Source organism: Ursus americanus, chromosome 10, assembly GCF_024610735.1.
Source record: "Ursus americanus isolate L20-20 chromosome 10, mUrsAme1.1.p, whole genome shotgun sequence".
NCBI lineage: Eukaryota > Metazoa > Chordata > Mammalia > Carnivora > Ursidae > Ursus > Ursus americanus.
Genome location: NC_142136.1, coordinates 56233696 through 56255757, shown reverse-complemented (window position 1 = coordinate 56255757; position 22062 = coordinate 56233696). Strand labels below are relative to the sequence as shown.

The window sequence follows — 22062 nt, the reverse complement described above, 5'->3', positions numbered from 1 at the left end:
AATTGGGGAGGGTGTTTTTAAAGACTGTTTATCAGTTAAGGGTTAGTCCCTGAGACATCCACATGATTCATTTCTTCAATTCTGTTCAAATGTCCCCTTATCAGCAAGCCCTTCCTAGAATACTTTTTCCTTTTCCTCCTAAATGTATTTTTCGTCAAAGACCTTACCACCACAGGACCAATTATGTAATTACTGATTGCACGTCTCCCTCAAATAAAATATAAGCCCAGGAATTTTTTTCCCCTGTGTATTCCCAGTAACTGGAAGAGTCCCAGGCACACAGTTGGCACTCAGTAAATATTTGCTATTGAATAAACAAATATCAGCAGATCCAAGATTAAAGGTAACATAAGAAGGAAAAAAAATTTACATGTGCCTATCCTATTTCCCTATCTATATAACCAGGACAACAATCCAGCAACTGTTCTTTGGTCTGGCTGAAGCAGCCCACTTTTAACTTAAAAAAACAACAACAACAACAACAAAAAGCTGGGCTTTAAAAGGGGCCCTTTTGTAGAGTCAAGTCCTTCCGGTCTTTTGTTTCTAACCGTTCAGAGGCAACACTGGGGACATCTGGTATTGATAGCAAACCTCAAGTTTTCCAAGAATGTGAAATCAGTTCATTAAAATACTCACACCAGCAAACCCATAAAAGAAGTGATCACTGACATTTCGTTCTGGGAATGGATTAACCATGGTTTAGAATCTTACTGATTAATTCTTCCATATACCTTGAGTATCAGTATCTGTTAAAAGAGCCTGTCTCTTTGAATTCTAGTTAAGAGCAAAACATCTGCATAAATGCTTAAATATGTTTCTGCTATTAAGTGTATTTGCATTAGTGTTCATAAGACTAGATCTTAAAAATCTGTCATTGTAAGGAAGAAAAAGAAAAAAAGGAATCTAAATTATGTACACTCATTTTTATTTTCAAGGCCAAAACTTTAAAAAATAAAAATATTAATTTGGGTATCAAAAACTGCAAATCACTTTTAAGTTAAGAGAAAAAATTATATTCTTGTTCAGATCCTTTTCCCGTATTTTGGAAAGGATTGTTAATTTTCACTAGCTTTCTTCTTCTTTTTTATTAAGTAAACTCTATGCCCAACATGGAGTGTGAACTGATGACCCCAAGAGTCGGATGTTCTCCCGAATGACCCAGGTGCCCGTCATTAGTTTTATTCTTATATTAAGTGCAATATGATAAACTGACATTTTCTTCCTACTCTACTACTCTAGCAACAAAACTAAATTATTTAGTCAAATGTATTTTTCCTTTAAAACTGAAGACTTCATATAAAATAAAGTCTTTATTACTCTACCGTTATTTTTAAGTACACTCAATTTTTTCCCAGAAGTTTATGGAATCTTTTTTTTTTTTTTTTGAATGGAGTCATTTTTTACATTTAAATTCTTGATCTAGTTGGCATTTATTTTGGTATAAAGTCCAGGGAAGCCTGGGTGGCTCAACTGGTTAAGCATCTGACTTCCGCTCAGGTCATGATCTCAGCGTCCTGGGAGAGAGTCCTAGGTCATTGAGCTCCCTGCTGAGTGGGGAGTCCACTTGCCCCACTCCCTCTGCCTCTTCCCCCACCCCTGCTCTCTTTCTCTCAAATAAATAAAATCTTAAAAAAAAAAAAAGTTAAAGCACACTTTTTTCTCTTTTTTTAAAATGACTTGCCTGATGACCCATTAAGCATTTACTGAACTATCCATATTTTTCTCTACTGATTTCAAGTGCTAATATTATATTTCCCCAGGTTCATAGCATATTTCTGGGGTCAAATTCACTCAGAACTCAAGAACTGCAAATTAAATGAGATACCACTTTTAACCTATTAATTTAGGAAGGGTTTAAAAGGTTCATAATAATCTGGTTTAGAGGCGGGTGTAAGGAAATAGGTATTACTGATAGGAACATGAATGGGAAGGAAAGAAAATTTTGGGAAGTAAAATCACTAGGTTATACTATATATGTATTTACACTAAATGTAATACAAAGTATATACACACCATATATACATACACCATTTTATTCAGGACATTCACTGAAAATCTATCGGGATTTTTAGTGAAATAGCATTAAACTTATAGATTTGTCCCAGTAAAACTGCATGTCACATATTCAGATATTCTTCTATGGCCTTCATTAAAGCTTTGGGTCTTTTGTTTTCATCTAGATCCTGTTCTTTCCCTATTACATTTATTCTTAAGGTATTTCATACTATTTGCTGTCCTAAATGGAATCTTTTTTCCATTACATTTTCCAGTTGATTACTGCTGATGCAGGAATTGTCTTATTTAATGAGAGTGATACCAGTTAATCAAAAAAGCTGGGGTGCCTGGGTGGCTCAGTCGGTTATGTGTCTGCCTTCAGCTCAAGTCATGATCCCAGAGACCTGGGACCAAGCCTCCTTCTCTCCCTCCCCTGCCCCCCACTCATGCTCTCTGTCAAATAAATAAATAAAATCTTAAAAAAAATAAAATAAAATGATACATATATATTAAAATATTTTACTTGAATTTTCAAAAATACAGAACGTATATTCATTAAAAAATTCTCTTTATGTAGGGTCAAGGTTCTTTTTTAAGTAGAGTTTCAAGTTGTTTTTCTCCTATGAACCACATCAACAATGTGTGTCTATGATTTTCACTATGTACAGAGTAAGAACATAAAGACTCTTGCAAAGCAACCTGAGAACAGACAGTCAATCCTTCTAGTTTCTAATGGCATCCCCTATGAACTTGTCACAGATGTTCATATCAAACTCAACAATGTATTTTCAGCAACTTGCCTCTGAGTCACTCCGAAGCACTGAACTTGGTTGCCCCAAAACACAATTTCATTTTTGGGAACAAAAGAACTCAGGTGTATCAAAGAACAGCTTTCTAGCCACAAGCATTTAGCTTTTCACGAGCATCCTAAAAGAGCAATCCTTCCCTATCTCCACACTTCAGTAATGGATAAAGGCAACAAATGCTTATTGAAATAAACTAAAGAGTACCTGGATTTCTAATAATAAACACTGCTGGAAAATGCTAAATTTACTATTCACAGGAAACCCTTTTTCTAATTACTTGAAAGAAATAGAAATATTTCCTTCCTATCTATATAAAATTTGGCACATACTTTTTCCAATTACATTTTTTTTAAAAAAATCAATATGGATGAAGCTAAAAGTGAAGGATGGTTGCATTATGATTTAAATCTACTCTAAGGTTAAGTTAAATTTGTCATAATTATAGACTATAATCTTTCCCAAAAATGTCTCCATAGCTTATACTTACAAAAACAAACTTCTTCTCTGCTTAACATTCACCTAAGCTACAAACCAAGGTTCTTCTTATTTTGTGTCAGTAAGAAAAAATAAGGTTGGAATCCATCCGTTACATAGCAGGAAAACATGACTAGACATCAAGGAACTAGAATACTAGTTTCAGCTTCCCATACACTCATTGAATTGCATTTTCTAACTTAACAACAAAGTACAAGGAACTGGGCTGGGTACTTAATAATAAGGACCTGGTTTCTAGTTCTGGCTTCATGATTCTCCATCATTTAATCACTTATTTAATTCTAGACAAGCCACAACTTCCCTGAATTTCACTTTCTTGGAGGCAATAATATATGTTCTTCATAGCATTCAAAATTAGTATGAAGATTAAATTAAAAATGTAAGGTCTGAAAAGGATTCTAAAGATCTAGTTCGATATTCTTCTTTTACAAATACATAATAGAGAAGTTAAATTATTTGTTCAATGTCATATTGACTTTTAGTAGCATAGCTGGAATTACAAATCTAGGTCCCTTAACACCTAGATTGGTGTTTTTACACTATATCTTCCTGCTTCTAAAGTAGGTGAAAGACTTTTGAAAATCACAACCAACCTATAACCTCTTGACTGGATTTTATGACCAAATTAAGCCCTTATGCCCCCAAGCATACTTTGGGTGTGATGAATTAACTTCTCTTCTAGAAATTTAGAGTGAAACTAATTATGAGGCATTCTTGAGAAAATTGAGAAAATTGTCACTCCAATTATTTTATGTGTTTTTGGTTGAAAAAGACATAACTATACTAATAGTACTTTACTAAGACATTATTACCAGGCATGGCTCTAGCCTTTAAGACTTTAAAGTTGAAATTCTTATTCAACTTTAAAGGCTTGTCTATTTGAGACATTACCTCCTCTGAAGGCCCATTAACCGACTTGGTTGACTCTCATCTCCATTCTGAATAAACATCTATTGTTATACTCTGTACTGCAATTATTTCTTTGTTTTTTAATCTTAATTGAATGAATATGTCTTAAAAGGAAGACAGACGAAACACTATGGAAGTATAGGAAAAAACTGATGAAACTGAGAGGTCTCCATAAAAAATGTGACAGGATTTTAAGAAAAAAAAAAAAAATGAAGGAGTAGGGACCAGGCAGAGATAGAAAAAAAGGAAGAAGGGACAACTCACAGTGTTGGCAGTGATAAATATATTTACTCAAGTTTTAAGTCTTACACCACAACAACATTCCTGCTCCTCTTAATTTCTTTTACCCTCTTTGTTTGAACCTGCTTCAACCACCATTTCCGTCTACTTTTACTTCGCTATAAATTGTCATTCATCACCCTTTAAATCTTTCTTCTACTTCCACCCAACACTACAAGCTGGTTCAACCCTCTGAACTTGGGTAGATGACTCATGCTCCAGTAAACAGTAACAAAAATTGCTAAGAGTTTGCAATAATGATGGAAAGGTAAACCACTTTCAAATTACATCAACACGCAATAATAAAAGATCTTTTTATATAAAATATTCTATTGAGATAAATTACAAATGTTCATTTCTAAAATTGAAAGTTTTGCTCATGCCTGTCCTTATTTTTTTTTTTAAGATTTTATTTATTTATTTGACAGAGAGAGAGACAGCCAGCGAGAGAGGGAACACAAGCAGGGGGAGTGGGAGAGGAAGAAGCAGGCTCCCAGCGTAGGAGCCCGATGTGGGGCTCTATCCCATAACGCTGGGATCACGCCCTGAGCCGAAGGCAGACGCTTAACGACTGAGCCACCCAGGCACCCCTCATGTCTGTACTTAAATAAAAAATGTATCCTAGGGGCTCCTGGGTGGCGCAGCGGTTAAGCATCTGCCTTTGGCTCAGGGCGTGATCCCAGCGTTCTGGGATCGAGCCCCACATCGGGCTCCTCCGCTGGGAGCCTGCTTCTTCCTCTCCCACTCCCCTGCTTGTGTTTCCTCTCTCGCTGGCTGTCTCTATCTCTGTCAAATAAATAAATAAAATCTTTAAAAAAAAAATTTATCCTAAAAAAAATTATCCTAATAGGCTTTAGAAGATTCTAAAGTGAGAAAACTTTTTTAATAAGTGTAAATTTGAGATGAAAGAGAACACATCTCATCACAACAAACATTTGCTGCTTTCAAAACAAAATAAGTTTAGAGTATTATTCTTACATTCTAAAATTTCACTATTCCACACTTTATTTTGAACTTGAACTTTATTTCAGTTTAAGTCTCACACACACTCCCATCCAATTGTTTTACAAATCTATGTTATTTTCGGTACAACTCCAATTATGGCCATCAAAACTTTTAATGAGAAATTATTTTAGAGTTTTGATCAATTTTATAGTAAACACATGGCATCTTATTTGTGCTTTGGAAAGAAAAATCTTTTACTTATTTATTTTTAAATATTTATTTGAAAGAGAAAGAGAGAGAGCAGGGGGAGGGGCAGAGTCCCCACTTAGAGCAGAGCCTGAGGCAGGGCCCCATCTCAGGACCCTGAGATCACCTAAGCTGAAATCAAGTCAGACGCTTAACTGACTGAGCTACCCAGGAATCCCAGAAAAATCTTTTAAAGAACGCTATAGAAACACAAAGTAAAGTCTTTTTTCAATGTTAAATCTTTACAGTATCACAATATGTTAACAAAATTCCCCTTATGAGACTCTTGGCTTAAGCAAAGAATATTTCTTGTACATATTTCTTGTACAAACTGTTTTCAAAATTAGAAATCCTTCAATATAAAAAATGAAAAGTGACTCCTTGATTTGTTATACCTGAGAGTGAAAAAAAAACAATCTAGCAGCTTAAGCATTCAAAGTATTAAAAGAATCAGAATCAGTTACAGAAGCAGGAAGGGACCTCTTAGTAGTCCAACCCCCTCAATTTACAGCCAAGGAGCCAGAATCTTAGGAAGGTCAAATGATTGCATAACAAGCTTCTCTGATTCTTTGCCTGCGCTCTTTATGCAACACTTTCACACTTCCCTATCAAAATGAAAAAAGTACAGATTTATATTTTACTGTCTACATACACAATTCTGTACTTCATTCATGGGGAACCTGCACTAGCAAACAGTCTTTTTCCTTCTAGTCTATCCATAGAGAAAAACTTTCAAAATATTTCAGAGATTTCCAGCTATTTCAGAGAAGTAGCCTACAGGACTTGCTAATCCCTCACTTCTTTAGATCCATGGTCTTTTACCTGTTTTTAGTCACAGAATCTCACCAAAGCCATGGACCCAGTCCTCAGAGGAATGAATAAAACAGGAGTTTTAGAGATGTCAGGGTCTTTAGGTGGAGATCCCTTGCACTAGACTACAAAACTTTCCTCAGCATTAAGCCAAAATTACCACGTATATTTGGACTATATTAATCTACCAACATATGTTTCTCAGAACCATAATTTGACGTTGGGTACTCTTCTTAAATTGAGCGCCAACGAGAAATGGCATATGTTCTGCCACTAGAAAACTACCTCCTGTGGTCATTCAATGGATCACGTGTAAAGATTCACCATGTATTTCTGAGATAAAGCAAAGCAAAGTTTCTCCCTTGATACTCTGGAATGCTTCCCTCAGCCTAGATTTTCCTAACATCATTATTTCACATATTGCCCCCCTTCCCACCCTTCTTTCTCCCCACCTAGCACTTGGCTTTATTCTTTTACTAATGTGTTATGAATTTGTGTTTTAAGATTTTTTTTGCCTTTTGCAAACTTGTATTGTGTTCAAAATGAGTTATTTTTAGAATAATGAAAATGACTAATGTACAGAATAATTTCTCTCGAATTTCTCACATTTAAACTTTTTAACTGTTCTATACTTTCTTTTTAAACTTTCACCGTTTACGTATAATTTACATATAATAAAACACTAAAATCGTTCATGTTTATTAGTTCCATCAGTTATGACAATTTTAAAATTATCATCTACTTTATATTCTTTTTGGAAGCAAGAAGGGTGTAAATGAATAAATAGTTGATTCATTCATGAGTTGATCTGTGACAGTCTAGCAGGGGGAAAATGAAAAAGGGTGGGACTAGAAATAAGAAGACAAGATAAAGCATCATAACAACCATACAGATAAGAGTGACAGGGTTAGACCAGAAAGGCAGAAAGGTGGCAGTGAGAATTAAAAATGGGCAAGATAAAAATGATACTGCTATCAAGGTTAGAAAATAACCACTATGAAAACGAAGAGACAGTAAGAATGGCTGAGGAGCACACTTTACACATTATTTTTTTATAGTGGTTGTCCAATAAACATTTATTCATTCATCCAACAAACTATTATGAGCCTATTTTGAATCGGGCATAAAAAAGTCAGATTCTTGCCTCCTCAATATCATAGCTGTAGCAGAAATTTAGTCAAGAACTCACAAGTTCCCAAATCTTTAAACTTCTAATAGTTAACAGAATACTCTCTCTCAACGTGATAAAAAATGAGTTAAACAACTAAATGATTTATACTATTATTGTAGTGAATAAAACATCTACTTTAAAGGCTAGCTGGCTATTTACCTGGCTTCTTGATAAAATTAAAATTTGAAAAGTGACAACTCACATAATGAGAGTCACTAAATTTCAAATCAGTGGTAGTTTTTTCACCTCCCTTGAAAGCCCCACTCAAGAAATAAGTTTATTCACAGACTTACCTTTCAGAAGTGTACAAATTTCTTACTAAAATAACATTTTGGTCTGAGGCTATCAAATATAAACCTATTAAATATACTCGATTTCCTATATTTATTTAACTACATTGTAAGCAGTTACTATATATTTTTCAAATCTTAACCAAAGAAATTTTCAAGGTATCTAATTTCACTTTGGTTCCTTAATTAGAAGTGAAATTAAATATCTTGAAAAATCCAGCATTTAATAATCTTCCCTGAAGCAGACAGCCCCTCTGCTATTGTTTTTTCCTCAACAGAAACAGTTTTCAACAAAAGTAAAGTTTATTGCCATGATTCAGTCATCAGCAAACATGAGAATATCACTAAGGGTCAAACACTGTATCAGAATTAGAAATACAAACATACACTAACATCCTGATAATAACAAAAAGCTTAATTCAAGAAATAGTGATCTATAAGCACCAATAACTCAAACAAGAAAAACTAGAAATGAATAGTTAAGTGAATAAGAAGTCCAGTGAATAACCATCAATATGTGAAAGAATATTCCAATGTAGACATAATACATTGTAACTTTTTGTTTGAGACAATGCCATATTCAAAATGAAAGCAGAAGTAAACAAGGTCAGGGCATATGACTGCTTATTATTTTATTACTTAATGATGACTAAAGAGATTATCAATTTAATAGATTACTAAGAAACTATAATAGAAAATTTTTCTCAATAAAAATACAAGCTTATTGATTACTCCTTATTTCATTACTATTCACCTGCCTTCTAATATGAACACTTACACATGCTACCTCTTTCCCATACCAGTGTGATACATAAAGAATTCAGTCCTTTAATACTTAAGTTCATTGATTATAAATAATACTCATTTTTTGGTGTTACTCAATTATAAATTTCCCAGTCAAAACAATAAAAAAAGAATACAATTCAGGCAGGATTCATCAACAAACAACAGAAGTTGCTAAACTTAATTTTATAATTGACGGTATAAAATCAGCATAAAACATATTACTGCAACATATTCCTTTTTTTTTTTTTTTTGCAACATATTCCTTTTAAATTAGTTAGGTAATTGAGGAAGGAAAAACAAATCACTCTTAAATTTCCTAAATTTCCCTAATAGATACTTCGAAAGAAAGAGTTTTGGCCCAAATTGAACCAAACTAGAAAATAGCAACAGTAAACCATTACTGGATCTAGCCTTTTCTGAAAAATGGTAATTAGAACAAGAAAAACATGTATGTGTCCAGAGGTTGTGATATCTTCAATCCTCGAGGAAATAACATCCATACTCAATCACCTCCATCCTGCACATATTTTATGCTTCTAAGTTCTTTGGACTTTAAAAAAATAAATATCCCTTAAATATAAATATATTCAGAAACAACTAATAGGAGCTTTTAAATGAAGACAAAATCTGAACCATACATAGTTAATGTCATATTAAGAGGGGTAAGAGGCAGGCTGGGGGTAATGAAAATAAAATTATGAACCTAAAATTTAGCCAAGTGGTATAACTTTCATTCTTCAAAACTTAACACCAATCAATTTAGGGAAAAAAAAGTTTGTTTAAAAAGATGCAGTTTAGTTCTGTGCATAAGTAAGATTAATACCACACAAAATATGAGCATTCTTGTATTTATTCTTTGGTGAAAGTGAGTAATTTAAAAATCAAAAGTGCTGCAAAATATTAACTCAATTTTGTAGGAAAGAGGAAAGAATGTTAGAAAATAGCTTATCAAAAATCGAAGAGATACAGGATTGGAGCCATTCACAATCATACCAATTAAATCCTGAGAAGCAATTATGGCAAACAGAAGCCAAGAGTGGCAAAACTACCACTGGTCAGTCAAGTATTTTTTATGCCTAAAGATTACATTTCTCCTTTTCATAAGTCATTAAATAGTTTTTTAATGCTATATAAGATACCACAATTTCAATTTATAAATACACACTCATATACATTTTATTTCCTTTAAAAAGTCATATTCCAAACACAAAAGCAGTCAAATAAGAGAAACACAGGCTTAATACTGATTTCATATTACCAAATAAAGAAATAAAAGAAAGGAAAGAAGGTGGCCAAAATCCCAGAAGGTATTTCCGCATAAAAAGAGTTAAAGGGCAGAGGCTCAGCTCAACAGCCAGTGACCATTTGCAAGCCTCCTAGGTATATTCCCAGCAGACACATTATCAGATTAAAGGCACAGTAAACAAACGGGGCTGAAACCTTTCTTTGTCCAAGCCCAGCCTTTTCTTCCTGTGATGTCATACTACAAATCTAGCAAGCCTTTCTTTTCCACTTCAGAGAAAGCCCATCTCACAATACATCTGGCAACGGAGGAAAAGGCTTCAATTCAGCAAGAGCTAACACGCTTAGGAATTTATTTCGGAAACTTTAAAAGACTCTTCTGCTTACTGCCATCTGGAATCCACTGCAGGAACACCAAAAAGGAAAACTTCATTCAAAAGGAGCAAGAAGTGAGACCAAACTGGGAATGTTTAAGTCCCTGAAACGGCACTGAAATAAAAAAAAAGACTGCTACCTTCATCTTAAATATTCTGGAGCATAAAGAATCTTAAATTTTGGAATATTCATCTTGACTGCTGAAACACAAGTTTACCAGAGGAGTAGTTTTATTCCCATCTCAGAACACAGCTTTTCTTTAAATTTATAATCCAACAGGTTGGCTTCACTGACTACATTTTTCAAAAGTTGTCCGTCAGTTACCCAAACTCTGGATTCACGGATTTTCTGGATTAGAAAATGAGAATATTTTCCTGTTGAAGAACCAAGTGGAAAATTTACAACAACGAATTTCATGTTTCTTATCGAGATTTCAAAGAAAAAGGAAATATTTATAAAACCATCCAAAGATACAAAGAATTTCCACATACTTTGGAGGTTATAAAGTGGTCACAATCTGAATACCAAAGAAGACTGCAGCTGACCAAAGGACTTCAATTCTGTAAACTGGACGTGCCTTTATAATGGTAAGCAATAACAGCTCCAATTGCTCCTATGATGACTCCTTTAAGTACACTTTGTATGGGTGCATGTTTAGTATGGTGTTTGTGCTTGGGTTAATATCCAACTGTGTTGCCATATATATTTTCATCTGCACCCTCAAAGTACGAAATGAAACCACAACATACATGATTAACTTGGCAATGTCAGACTTGCTTTTCGTTTTTACTTTACCCTTCAGGATTTTTTACTTTGCAACACAGAACTGGCCATTTGGAGATTTACTTTGTAAAATTTCAGTGATGCTGTTTTATACCAACATGTATGGAAGCATTCTGTTCTTAACCTGTATTAGTGTGGATCGGTTTCTGGCAATTGTCCACCCGTTTAAGTCAAAGACTTTAAGAACCAAACGAAATGCAAAACTCGTGTGCATTGCTGTGTGGCTAACTGTGATAGGAGGAAGTGCACCAGCAGTTTTTTTTCAGTCCACCAACTCTCATTTTTGCTTTGAAAAATTTCCAGAAGCCACATGGAAAACGTATCTCTCAAGGATTGTAATTTTCATCGAAATAGTGGGATTTTTTATTCCTCTAATTTTAAACGTAACTTGTTCTAGTGTGGTGCTAAGAACTTTAAATAAACCTGTTACATTAAGTAGAAGCAAAATAAACAAAACTAAAGTTTTAAGAATGATTTTTGTACATTTGGTCATATTCTGCTTCTGTTTTGTGCCTTACAATATCAATCTTATTTTATATTCTCTTATGAGAACACAAACATTTGTAAATTGCTCAGCAGTGGCAGCAGTAAGGACCATGTACCCAATCACTCTCTGCATTGCTGTTTCAAACTGTTGCTTTGACCCTATAGTTTACTACTTCACGTCGGAAACAATTCAGAATTCAATAAAAATGAAAAACTGGTCTGCTAGAAGAAGTGACTTCAGATCCTCTGAAGTTCACAGCACAGAGAACTTTATTCAGCATAACCTACAGACCTTAAGTCGTAAGATATTGGACGGTGAATCTACAATATAAGCTGCCTGAAATGAAACGGCTGGGACTACACTGGGAAACTCTAAGTTCCTTCAAACGTGAGAAGTGTTTTCTTGGACAACTATTTCTCCACCTCTGAAGGAAAATGAACACGTGGACATTTTAAAGTTAGTAGTATAAAAAATTGTATTCGATGTGTTAAGCATTAAAATGTATTCTATTCTTGTATACATAACCATTTTATTTTTCTGAGCCATTTTGACCTGTACCTTCTTCTTCATTAAAAAATTCCTAAAAGACTTGTTCAAAGTCTAAAAGCGACTATGATTTAAATCATTTGGTGACCATGTGTACTGTTTAATTTCTTAGCAATTTTGAACTAAATGATTTATAACAATTAAATGTTTTGCATACTTAATATTTTTATTCAACATACATCTAATTTCTATTTAATTTGAATTGAAACTACTAATCATGTTTCTTGAACTATAATATAAATGAGAAGGAGAATAATTTGAAATAATAAGTGGTTTTGGAGTGCTTTTTAAAAAACAGCTAAAAATGTCTTCTGGAATACCAACACACTATTTGGGGATCTCGAGCAGTTACAAATAATATTCAGGCTTTTGTCTTTGTAGGCAATGCATAAGAAGCATGTGCTATCTAACCATGTAGTATGTATGCTTTAAAATTATTATTTTGGTCTATTTTCTGGATATAATAGTGTTCAATTTCAAAATAATATATGTCACAAAAATTGAGAGGGAAGAAACTAAAAAATGCTGTTTTGCTAGTACATTAAAAAAAAAAACCTACATGGAGGTACATTTTAAAGGCATATTTTGTCACAGTAAGTAACCTGTATATGTATTTTAAGTCAGAAATACCACAGATAGTAAGATAGTGAAAGATAAGACTTGGTGCTTAGAAAGTGATCAATAAATATATTACTTCCCTTCTCTCTTTTGACCATTTTTAAAGTCAAATATTGAACAGCTGAAAATATTATTTCCAGTACACAAAATGTTAATGTATGTCAAAATAATTTATGAAGTAAAAACATAGTTCCTTATATAAAAAGCAGCAAAACTACAGGGCCTGTTGTACTGAGTTCAGTACAACTACATTTTCATTTTCTTAAACACAGAAAAGGTATCAATTTGAGCTATAATTTAGTAGATATTAAGTACCAACTATACTAAAACTTTTTCATTTTCCAATGTATTTTCTTTAAATTCAAGCAGTTCTCCAAAGTTAACTAAAAAAGAATGCTTTTTGAGAAAAATGACATAATTAAATTCAGCTTTCAATGTATTTGATTTTTACATCTAATCTTTCAAGTCCTGAACACAACTTTGGACAAATACTCTTTTTTTTTTTTTTTTTTAAGTGATAGAAGTTTATTAAGTGAAGATACAGAAGAAGCTCTCAAGAATGAGAGGGGTCCCAACAGGGTTGCTATGGACAGTTACTCTTAATTTAAATTTGATTTTTGCTGTTCTCTGGGTTTGGGCTACAATGATTTCAGACAAATCATAGTCATTTGCTAGGTAAGTAATCCATTTTCAATAAAATAACGGAGGGATTTTCTTTAGGTAGCCATGGTTTCCTCTAGATAAAACAAAAGCAAAATAAATCCTTACTGTCTTCAATTGGCCCTGTAATATACCTTTATTTGATATCACTCTTCAGAAGATAAATATACCTAGCACTCGTGAAAAGCAACTAACAACTTAATGATGTGGAAAAAAGGGGCTGAGAGTTTGTAACTGAGATTCCTAAGAACTTTCCTGGGCTTAAAGATCTGTGAGCAAGATCTCAAAGTATGGCTATTACTTTAAAATACAAGCAAAATAGTCATTAGATATTTGTTACTACTGTGATTACTGGAGACATTTTTGTTGCCCTCTTGTCAACAGAAAGATGAATCAAAAGTTTTGTAAGATTTTTCACAAAGTAATACCAACAGATAATGAATACTAGTTTTCTCTTCTAGAATTTCAAATCCTGGGTAAAGCTTAACTACATAGACAGAAAGTGTACTAAATTTATTTTCCTTTGTTAGCACTGCACGTTATGGTAAATTATATACTCAGAATTTTCTTTCTTCTTTCCCCCGAAAATTTCTTGAGAACTCTTGAGAATTTTACTTTTTTTTACTTTAAAGTGATAGTATCAAGCCCTCCCTCCCAAAAAAGTATACCCACTGTTTTTAACATCTTTATAAAAGAGTAGATAATTTAACTAATCTGTTCCACATTAATGCCCTTCAAAGGAACAGAAGATGAGAACATTTTAAGGTGTGGAAAACAGCTCTCCAGGATCCTAATGACTGGTTCTAAACTCAGAAATGATCTTTTCTGAGAAAATAATAACTAAGTAACTAGTTTACCAAAAAATGAATGAAAATCTATGTGCTGTACATAATATATGTACAAAAAATTTAAAGAAACTGGAGACACTACTTCATCAAGGAGTTTTGACTTTATATTCTACATTCAAAATACTGAAAGTAAATTTGAGGTATGAATCTTATAGATACTGGTATTTAAAGATTAGTCACTCAGTTGAGGAATATAAAATATAATTAAAAACATATAAAACTTCATATACCCAACTGAGAAACATTTAATTCATGACTTGTATCTAAAGCAATTGCTTTTTGGTTCTGTAATTCTGGACCCTTAATGAATGAACCAGATATATGATCTCTTGTCAATATATTAAGTTTTATTGCCTAGCAGAATCCTTAGTACCTCCCAACACCCAAACTTTTTTAGTACTTACATGTCAATCCAACCCCAGATGCAAGTAAGGGAAGATGTAACCTAGTGCCCTTAGTTGTGAATAAATACATAGAAAATTTTATAAAGTGCTTACTAATAGATGAAACTTAACATAATCCCAAGGTAAAATGTTTTTAAAAAGCTCTTTTGGGCTGGGCTGGAAATCAAATTATCCATTTATAACATGATTTCCAAGAAATAAATTCTAAATGAAAAGGAACTAATGGACAAAGTTAAAGACACAAAACATCTTTAAATAGACCAGAGTATTTAATGGTCAACAATTTTACTTAATTACAAAATTTTCTAGAAATCAACATATACACTTTCCTAAAATCATGAATTCTTAATTACCTATTTAATCTCTTTCTTCAACTTTTTCACCTGATGTCTGCTACCCATTTTCTGATAATTTTACAAAAATACAAAGAACTATCTATTAAACAGGGCAACAGATCAGGATAATAAAATAGTATGAAATTAACTCCAGGCCAACTTCTTTATCAAGTCGTTCTCCTTCCTCCTGCTCTCAAAAAAGATTTACTTCAATAGCTCCTAAAAAGGATACAAAATTATCTCTCATCACATTGTGATTCAAGTGCTGAAAGCAGTGGCAAAAACAATCCAAGATACAAAACCCCAGAAGCAAGATAATTCATGAACTTAATAACCACTTTTCAAACTCAAACCTTACTTTACTCATATAGAATCAACTAATCAACTAATTTTATTAACCTTCTCATCAAAATGACTTCTGGAAAATTCACAATTTAAAACTAAAAGAGCCTATAGGTCATCTTAATTAAAGAATTAAAGGTCTAAGTAACTTGCATAAGGTCACATAACAAGTTAAGGTAGAGCCAGGATTAAGAACTTGGGGTTTCTTTTGTTTGTTTCTGACTCATCTATTTCTTTAATGATGGCCAGGGAAGTAGCACATGCAAACGTCTTTGGGAGAGAACTTGATATACTGAAAGAACTAAAACAAAGCTAAAGTGGCTAGAGATATAGGGCTAAGACCTTACATGTACTTATAGGCCATAATAAAGCCAAGTTAAGATCTGAGGAGATATGGAAAGCCCAGAAGGATTTCCAGTTAGGAGAGACATGATAGATTTGCATTTTAAAAGGATTCCTCTGATTACAGGGTAGGGATGCATTTGTCTTCAGCAAAAAGAAAACAATCACATTAAGAGATATATTTATTCAATTTAAACTTAAAGAGCTGTTCTAATCCTTTTATGTTCTCTCTCCCTTATTAAAATGGCCTTTCTTTTTTGAAATGATGCTGATGAAAGATGGAAAGAATATTTTAATGTCATCACTTTGTAAAATTAAATGAGCAACCTTGTGGAGAAATTGGTACATTCATACACTGCTGATGGGAACAGAAAATGGTATGATCCTTATGGACCGGAATCTGGCCATATCACACGCACATACATTTACTCTTTGAGCCAGCATTCTCATTTCTATGTGTGTATCCTGAAGACATAATTTCAATAATGTAAAAACATATGTACAAGGTGCAGCACTATTTGAAACTGTAAATACTGGAAACTACCTAGAAGTCCAAGCATAGAAGATTGGTTGAATAAATTGCAGCACATATACAATGTAGTACTATGCAGGTGTAATAATTCTTTATTACATAGAGCTCAATGAACTGATATGGTGAGATTTCCAGAAAGCGTTAAGTGAAAAAAGTAGTGTAAATGAATATATATGGTATGCTATCTTTGGTATAACAAAAGGCAAAATAAGACAGCATACATATATTTGCTTATTTTTACAAAAAGAAACACAAGAAAGATAAACTAAAAAGCAAGGAATGGGGTGAGGAACAGCATAGAAAGGATATTGAAGGTTATGACACTTATCTGAGTGTAAGACTTTGGGAAACATGTTAATGTTATACATCAGGAATCAGACACTCTTTTCTTCAAGGGTCAGATAGTGAGTATCTTAGGCCTACAGGCTATACGGTCCTGTTGCAACTTCTCAACTCTGCCTTACAGCACAAAAGCAACCACAGACAATACATAAGTGAATGAGTGTGTGATGGTCAACATAACCGGTTTCAAAACTGTTGGGCAAAAATTGCTATGTTTTCCGTTGTGGTCTTATAAGTCTTTTTTAGACTAAAATACACATAATTTTGATATAAAGAGAAGGGAAAAATATGGACATGTATTAAAAAATCGAAAGGGACAATTACAAACAGTTTGTCTGTAAGAGATTATAGAAAAAGTTGTTGTTTCCCCAGAAATAATTACAAAGGTCAGGTATATCATTTTTGCATTACCATGGCACTCTCCATCTACCCACGCCATTTATTCTTCACTTGAAACTGGACTGTGGAAAAGTTTATTTTCAGAAGACCTTGTTTAAATATGTGAGTTAGATCCTGGTTTTAAAAGTACATAGTACTGAAAGTTTCCAGTATGCCTATTACAAAGACAGTGTAAAACTTTATATTTTTAAGAAAAAGTTTACATTTTTAAGAGTTCAGTACTGGATTAGGAAATCTTATGTTCATTTTTGTTTAGGACTCATGTATTGGTAAAAGAGGAGTCATTTTACTTTTCCGCCTTTCTCATTTTTACTTTTTAAAAGAAAAAAACCAAAAATGACAAAACTTAAGTTATAAAAACTAGTGTTACTTAACATGCAAATGAAAAACTTTTAGATAATTATCTTAAAACATAGAAAGAGTAAGGATAATGATCAGATATTAATAAAAATAAATTTTTACTAATTTATTAGTAAGGATAAAAATGACTAGATATTAAACTCCAAAAAGGAAATGAACTGAAATAAAAGATAGCAAGACAGATTTCTGTTAGTCTTTGGAGAATTCTTAAAGAGTATAATCAAATCTTAAAGAGAAATTATATTTTAACAGAGGCAAGAAACACTGAAACTTGCAAGAAGAATAAAAAGTTTTTTGAAAGAGAAGCAAATCCAGCTGTTTCCTATTCTACATTTCCTTAACAGTTCTAAATCCACACTTACAGGAAGATACCATAAATACTTCTGATATTTGGCTATTTCTGACAATAGTGGAAAATATGAAGAACCAATCAGTAAATTAATAAAACCACACACACAAGGGCCACTGACATGCATTTTGAAAGAGACTAGGTTGTGACCGTTCAGAGTTTTAAGAACATGCCACAAATATTTGGAGAAGATAAATATCAAAAGTCAGTTCTGTTTTATTATGAAAAGTAACAGAACTTAATTAAATGATTTAGGAACAAGTGCCCCAGAGTGTTTCTAAAATTTTACTAAAATCATTATTAATAATAGCTTCTTATTTTGCTGGAGGGATTTAGGAACTATATTAATTAAAATAGATATCTCATAAGATACTTCTACTTTTTGTTTCTTTCACATCCAGATTCCAGAACTGTTCCTCACTATGACAGTTAGGATATAACTACAAGTTTAGAGACTGAAAATTCTAAGACTATATTCAAGCAATTTCCTAACATCATGACCTTACAGAAAAAGACCCTCTGAACAAGAGTACAATTGCTTCCATTTCCACAGGTTAATAAGCACAGAGGATCTTTCTGAGCTTATTCTTCTACAATTGCTATCTCCCTTCTTGTTTGTACTTGAATAATGAACTAACACTGCCCTTGGGTAATTAACTGACATGATTCATAACTAAAACAATATAACAAATTCCAACTGCAGTATAACGTGAACACTGCCCATATTTAACAATGCTGGAGTTCAGTTACACCTTTTTCTCCCTGAACTTTTTCTATTTTAAAAAGGCAACAGGGGAAGGGAGCGCCTCAGGATAAAAGTTCTACATACTTCTAGCAGCGAGGATAAACAGATCCAATACTGTTTAATCGTATTCTCAGTTCTCCGTTCTTAAGAAATCACTGTATAGTAGAAGGAAGGGAATGTAGGAAACTAACAATTGTTCTGTTTCTAAAATATACCATTCTCATTAAGTGTCCATTTATTCCCTCACAATAACTCTGAAAGGTAAATACTATTATCCCCATTTTACACACGAGGAAACCTGAGATGCAGAGACATGACTTGTTCATAATCACACCAAAGCAAGTTACATAATATCTCTGAACCTCAGCTTTTCTTATTTGTAAAATAAGGACAGCATCATTTACCTTCTGTGAAAACTGAGATGTGGTAACTCAAAGCCCAGGTTCCTCCTGCTGCAGCACCGGGACACACAGAGAGAAAGCCACAAACACAGACAAAGCAAGAATAAAGAAACCAATCACAGCACTGCATATACCCAGCAGTAAGCTAACATACATCATGAGGCAGCACAGAGGTTAAGAACACCATCTCTGGAACCATACAACCAGAGTTAAAAATCTAGCTCTGCCACCGACTTAGTTTTGTGAACCTGCAATAAAACAAATTCCACCTGCCGTATAACAGCAAACAGCGCGTGCATTTAACAATGCTGGAGTTCAGTTACACCTCTGTAAGCAAAAGGTTCTCAATTTCTCTGCGCTTCAGTTTCTTCACCTGTGAAATGGTGATAATGGCAGCATCTATTTCACAGTTTGCAAAATAAAGGAGTTAACATATTTCAGTACTTCTAACAGTGCCTATAAGAGCACACATGCAAAAGTATTATCTATTGTGATTTCTACATCGCAATGTTATATTCATAAGTGAGGATCATTTTGATGCAGGTCTGCATGATGATCAGGAAAGATTCCAAAGAATTAAGCCAGTGATGAGCTTTGTAAAAGTACTGCTTCCTACAGCGAGTTTCTATGAGCTACATCTAAGGGACATTTCTGAGTTGTTGATTATTTTTTTAACATCCCTAGATTTCTTTAGTCCCTTGTGCCAATTCATGAATAAGGAAAACATATATAATATGGACAATAGGGGAGGAGAAAGGGAGACATGAATGGACAAGTCTCCTCCACAGTGAACTCTACCAATTACTCATGTGTGTCAGAGTGTTCTAAAGATTAAAGAGGGAGGCAAATGCATAGACAAAAGAATAGACTAAATAGTCAAACATGGCAGGCAAGACTAGAAGGCACTTGAGCAAAGGTTTAGATAAGGAAAAGATTTTATATGTAAAACCATAAATAGATCTGGATCAAGAACTCAGGCTCATATCAGCATTTAGTACAGGAGAAGACTTGGATTAATTTATAATAGTCATCTCAGTTACTTTGGGTTTTCCACTTATTGTTTTTTAACATATGAGGAACCATATAAAAAACCATTTTAATGCCTCATTGATTCTTAAGAATTATCAAGAAATGGAATTATTTTACTAAATTGAGCTTATATTCTTAGATCTTTTAAAATAATCATCTATTCATATTTCAGTGGATAATTATTCATATAAATTAAGTTATTATCCTTATTTTTGTTTGTGCTTTTCTGAATATCTGTATTTTTTTTTCTCTAGACTAGCCCACTAGTAGAAAACAAGGATACTATCAAAATTTTTATTTCTATGATATTGCCTTTCCTTACTTTCCCTTTTCAGGCTCTACATTTTTTCATTCTTATGGAAGACTTTAGGCATTCCTGGGATCTTTTATTAAAAACTGAGAGAAAACTCAGTTCTAACATTTCGGTCTATGAAAACAGACGTAGCTTTACAATTCACTTCATTTTTATCTCTCCCTTCAATCTCCTTGAGGTTGTTGATCCAAATACCTAATTTCATCAACCCTAAATATTAGGGATTCTAAAAATATATATTATATTAAAATCTCTTTCTCAGAGTTGTATGAATCAAACACATATGCACACTAGTACTTTCTCTCAAAATATAATTTGCTCTTTTTTGTAAAGTCTTCTTTTAATATTTTCTTCCTAAAGGATCCAGTAGACCAATAAGGAGAGTGCACTGCAGAAAGGAGTTGGTCCATAAATGGTACTTTCTTCCCTTCTTATTATGAACTAGCTTCTAGGCAAAACACTTACCTTGTTACTCAAGATAAAAAATATACATATACTATATTTTCACTTAGAATAAAATTAACTACTTATACTGTTGCCTTTTATAATGTCCCACATGCTTGACTACATGTTATAGTGGTAATAAAAACAGTGTGAATCAACAGAAATAATATGGCACAATGAGAGGAGCACTTTACTAGATGAACATGGAATTTGGAATCAAACCAGTCTGGGTTCAAATGACAACTGGGTGACCTTAGACAAATTACTTAACTTTCCTAAACCTGTTTCCACTTTTATAAAATGAAAATAGTTTAACAACTTCAAAGGATTATTTTGAGAATTAAATTAGGCAAATACTTTTGAGTACACACACACTTCATTTTTAATTAGTGCATAAAATTAACTGGTACATTTGTACAAGATTTCATTTACTAATAGAACTAGCTTTCCATTAAAAAAAAAAACAACCTTTAACTTTTAAGACTAAATTAGTCTTAAATTCATACGCATCTACCATTGCCAAAACTGGGCCATAATTTCCCCCAATGTGTCTAATTCCAGGTTTTCCTACTTCTGCATTTTTCCACATTTTTACATCTGTTGCAAGTCTTTTCTTATCTACATATGATCACTCCCTCCTCTGACCCTTGTGGCTTATCTTATTTCATAACATATTACAGTAATTTACTTTTCCACCAGGTACCAAGCTCCTTTAAGACTAGGGACTATTTCCCATGTCATTATATATCTCACAAGGACAATTACAATTCCTTTAAAATGTTTGATGTACAGAATACCAGGTATGGCCCAAAGAGAACTAGGAAAAATTGAGCTAAAGGAAAACAGGGAAATAAGACCTCTGTGTAACTTTTTTATGAAAGAATCTTCCTTTAATATTTTACAAATTGTGAAGCAATCTAAAGGAATATGGATCTACATATCAGTATTGGCAAATAATTCTTAATATTTAAATAGTTTTATAGAAACATAAAATACACGAACTAGAAGAACTCAAATCTTTTGGTCTCTGTTTACAAAGCAAGTAACTAAGACAAAAACATTAACTTGCACATGAAAGAGTCAAGACCTAAAGCCAGGTCTTCTGATTCTACATCCCACTTTGGGCAGGCTATCTGTCACTGGATAAATGTGGTTTTGCTCCACAAATGAAGGAACTCTCTGGCTATAGTAAGTATTTGAGGAGTAGTGGAAGTGAGGCCAGGAAGGGCCAGATTCCACAACCAGAGAAAAGAGGTTAAATTTTTCTGAATGGCAACAGGGAGCTAGTGTAGGTTCTTGAACAGCAGCATGGCATAAATAAGCATTTAGAAATATTAACTTGGCACAAAAGTTTAAATGGAGGATAGTGGCAAAGCTGGGAGATCAAACAGGAGCCTAAATGTAAATGAAAATAAGCTTTAAAAAATAATAAAT

At 33.2% G+C, this 22062-nt stretch overlaps 2 protein-coding genes across 3 annotated transcripts in view; one reads left to right on the top strand and one right to left on the bottom strand.

Annotated features, from left to right (window-relative positions):
• RB1 (RB transcriptional corepressor 1) overlaps positions 1 to 22062 on the bottom strand; it is a 151875-nt gene that overhangs the window by 43915 nt on the left and 85898 nt on the right. The window lies entirely within an intron of this gene.
• On the top strand, positions 10151 to 12207 carry LPAR6 (lysophosphatidic acid receptor 6). Its single transcript, XM_045796814.2, has one exon. It carries the CDS (start codon positions 10934 to 10936, stop codon positions 11948 to 11950), a length of 1017 nt encoding a protein of 338 aa, XP_045652770.1. The 5' UTR covers positions 10151 to 10933; the 3' UTR covers positions 11951 to 12207.

What these genes read in the sequence shown, in the direction of transcription:
- LPAR6 (XM_045796814.2), top strand. Translation starts at nt 10,934, where the DNA reads ATGGTAAGCAATAACAGCTCCAATTGCTCCTATGATGACTCCTTTAAG.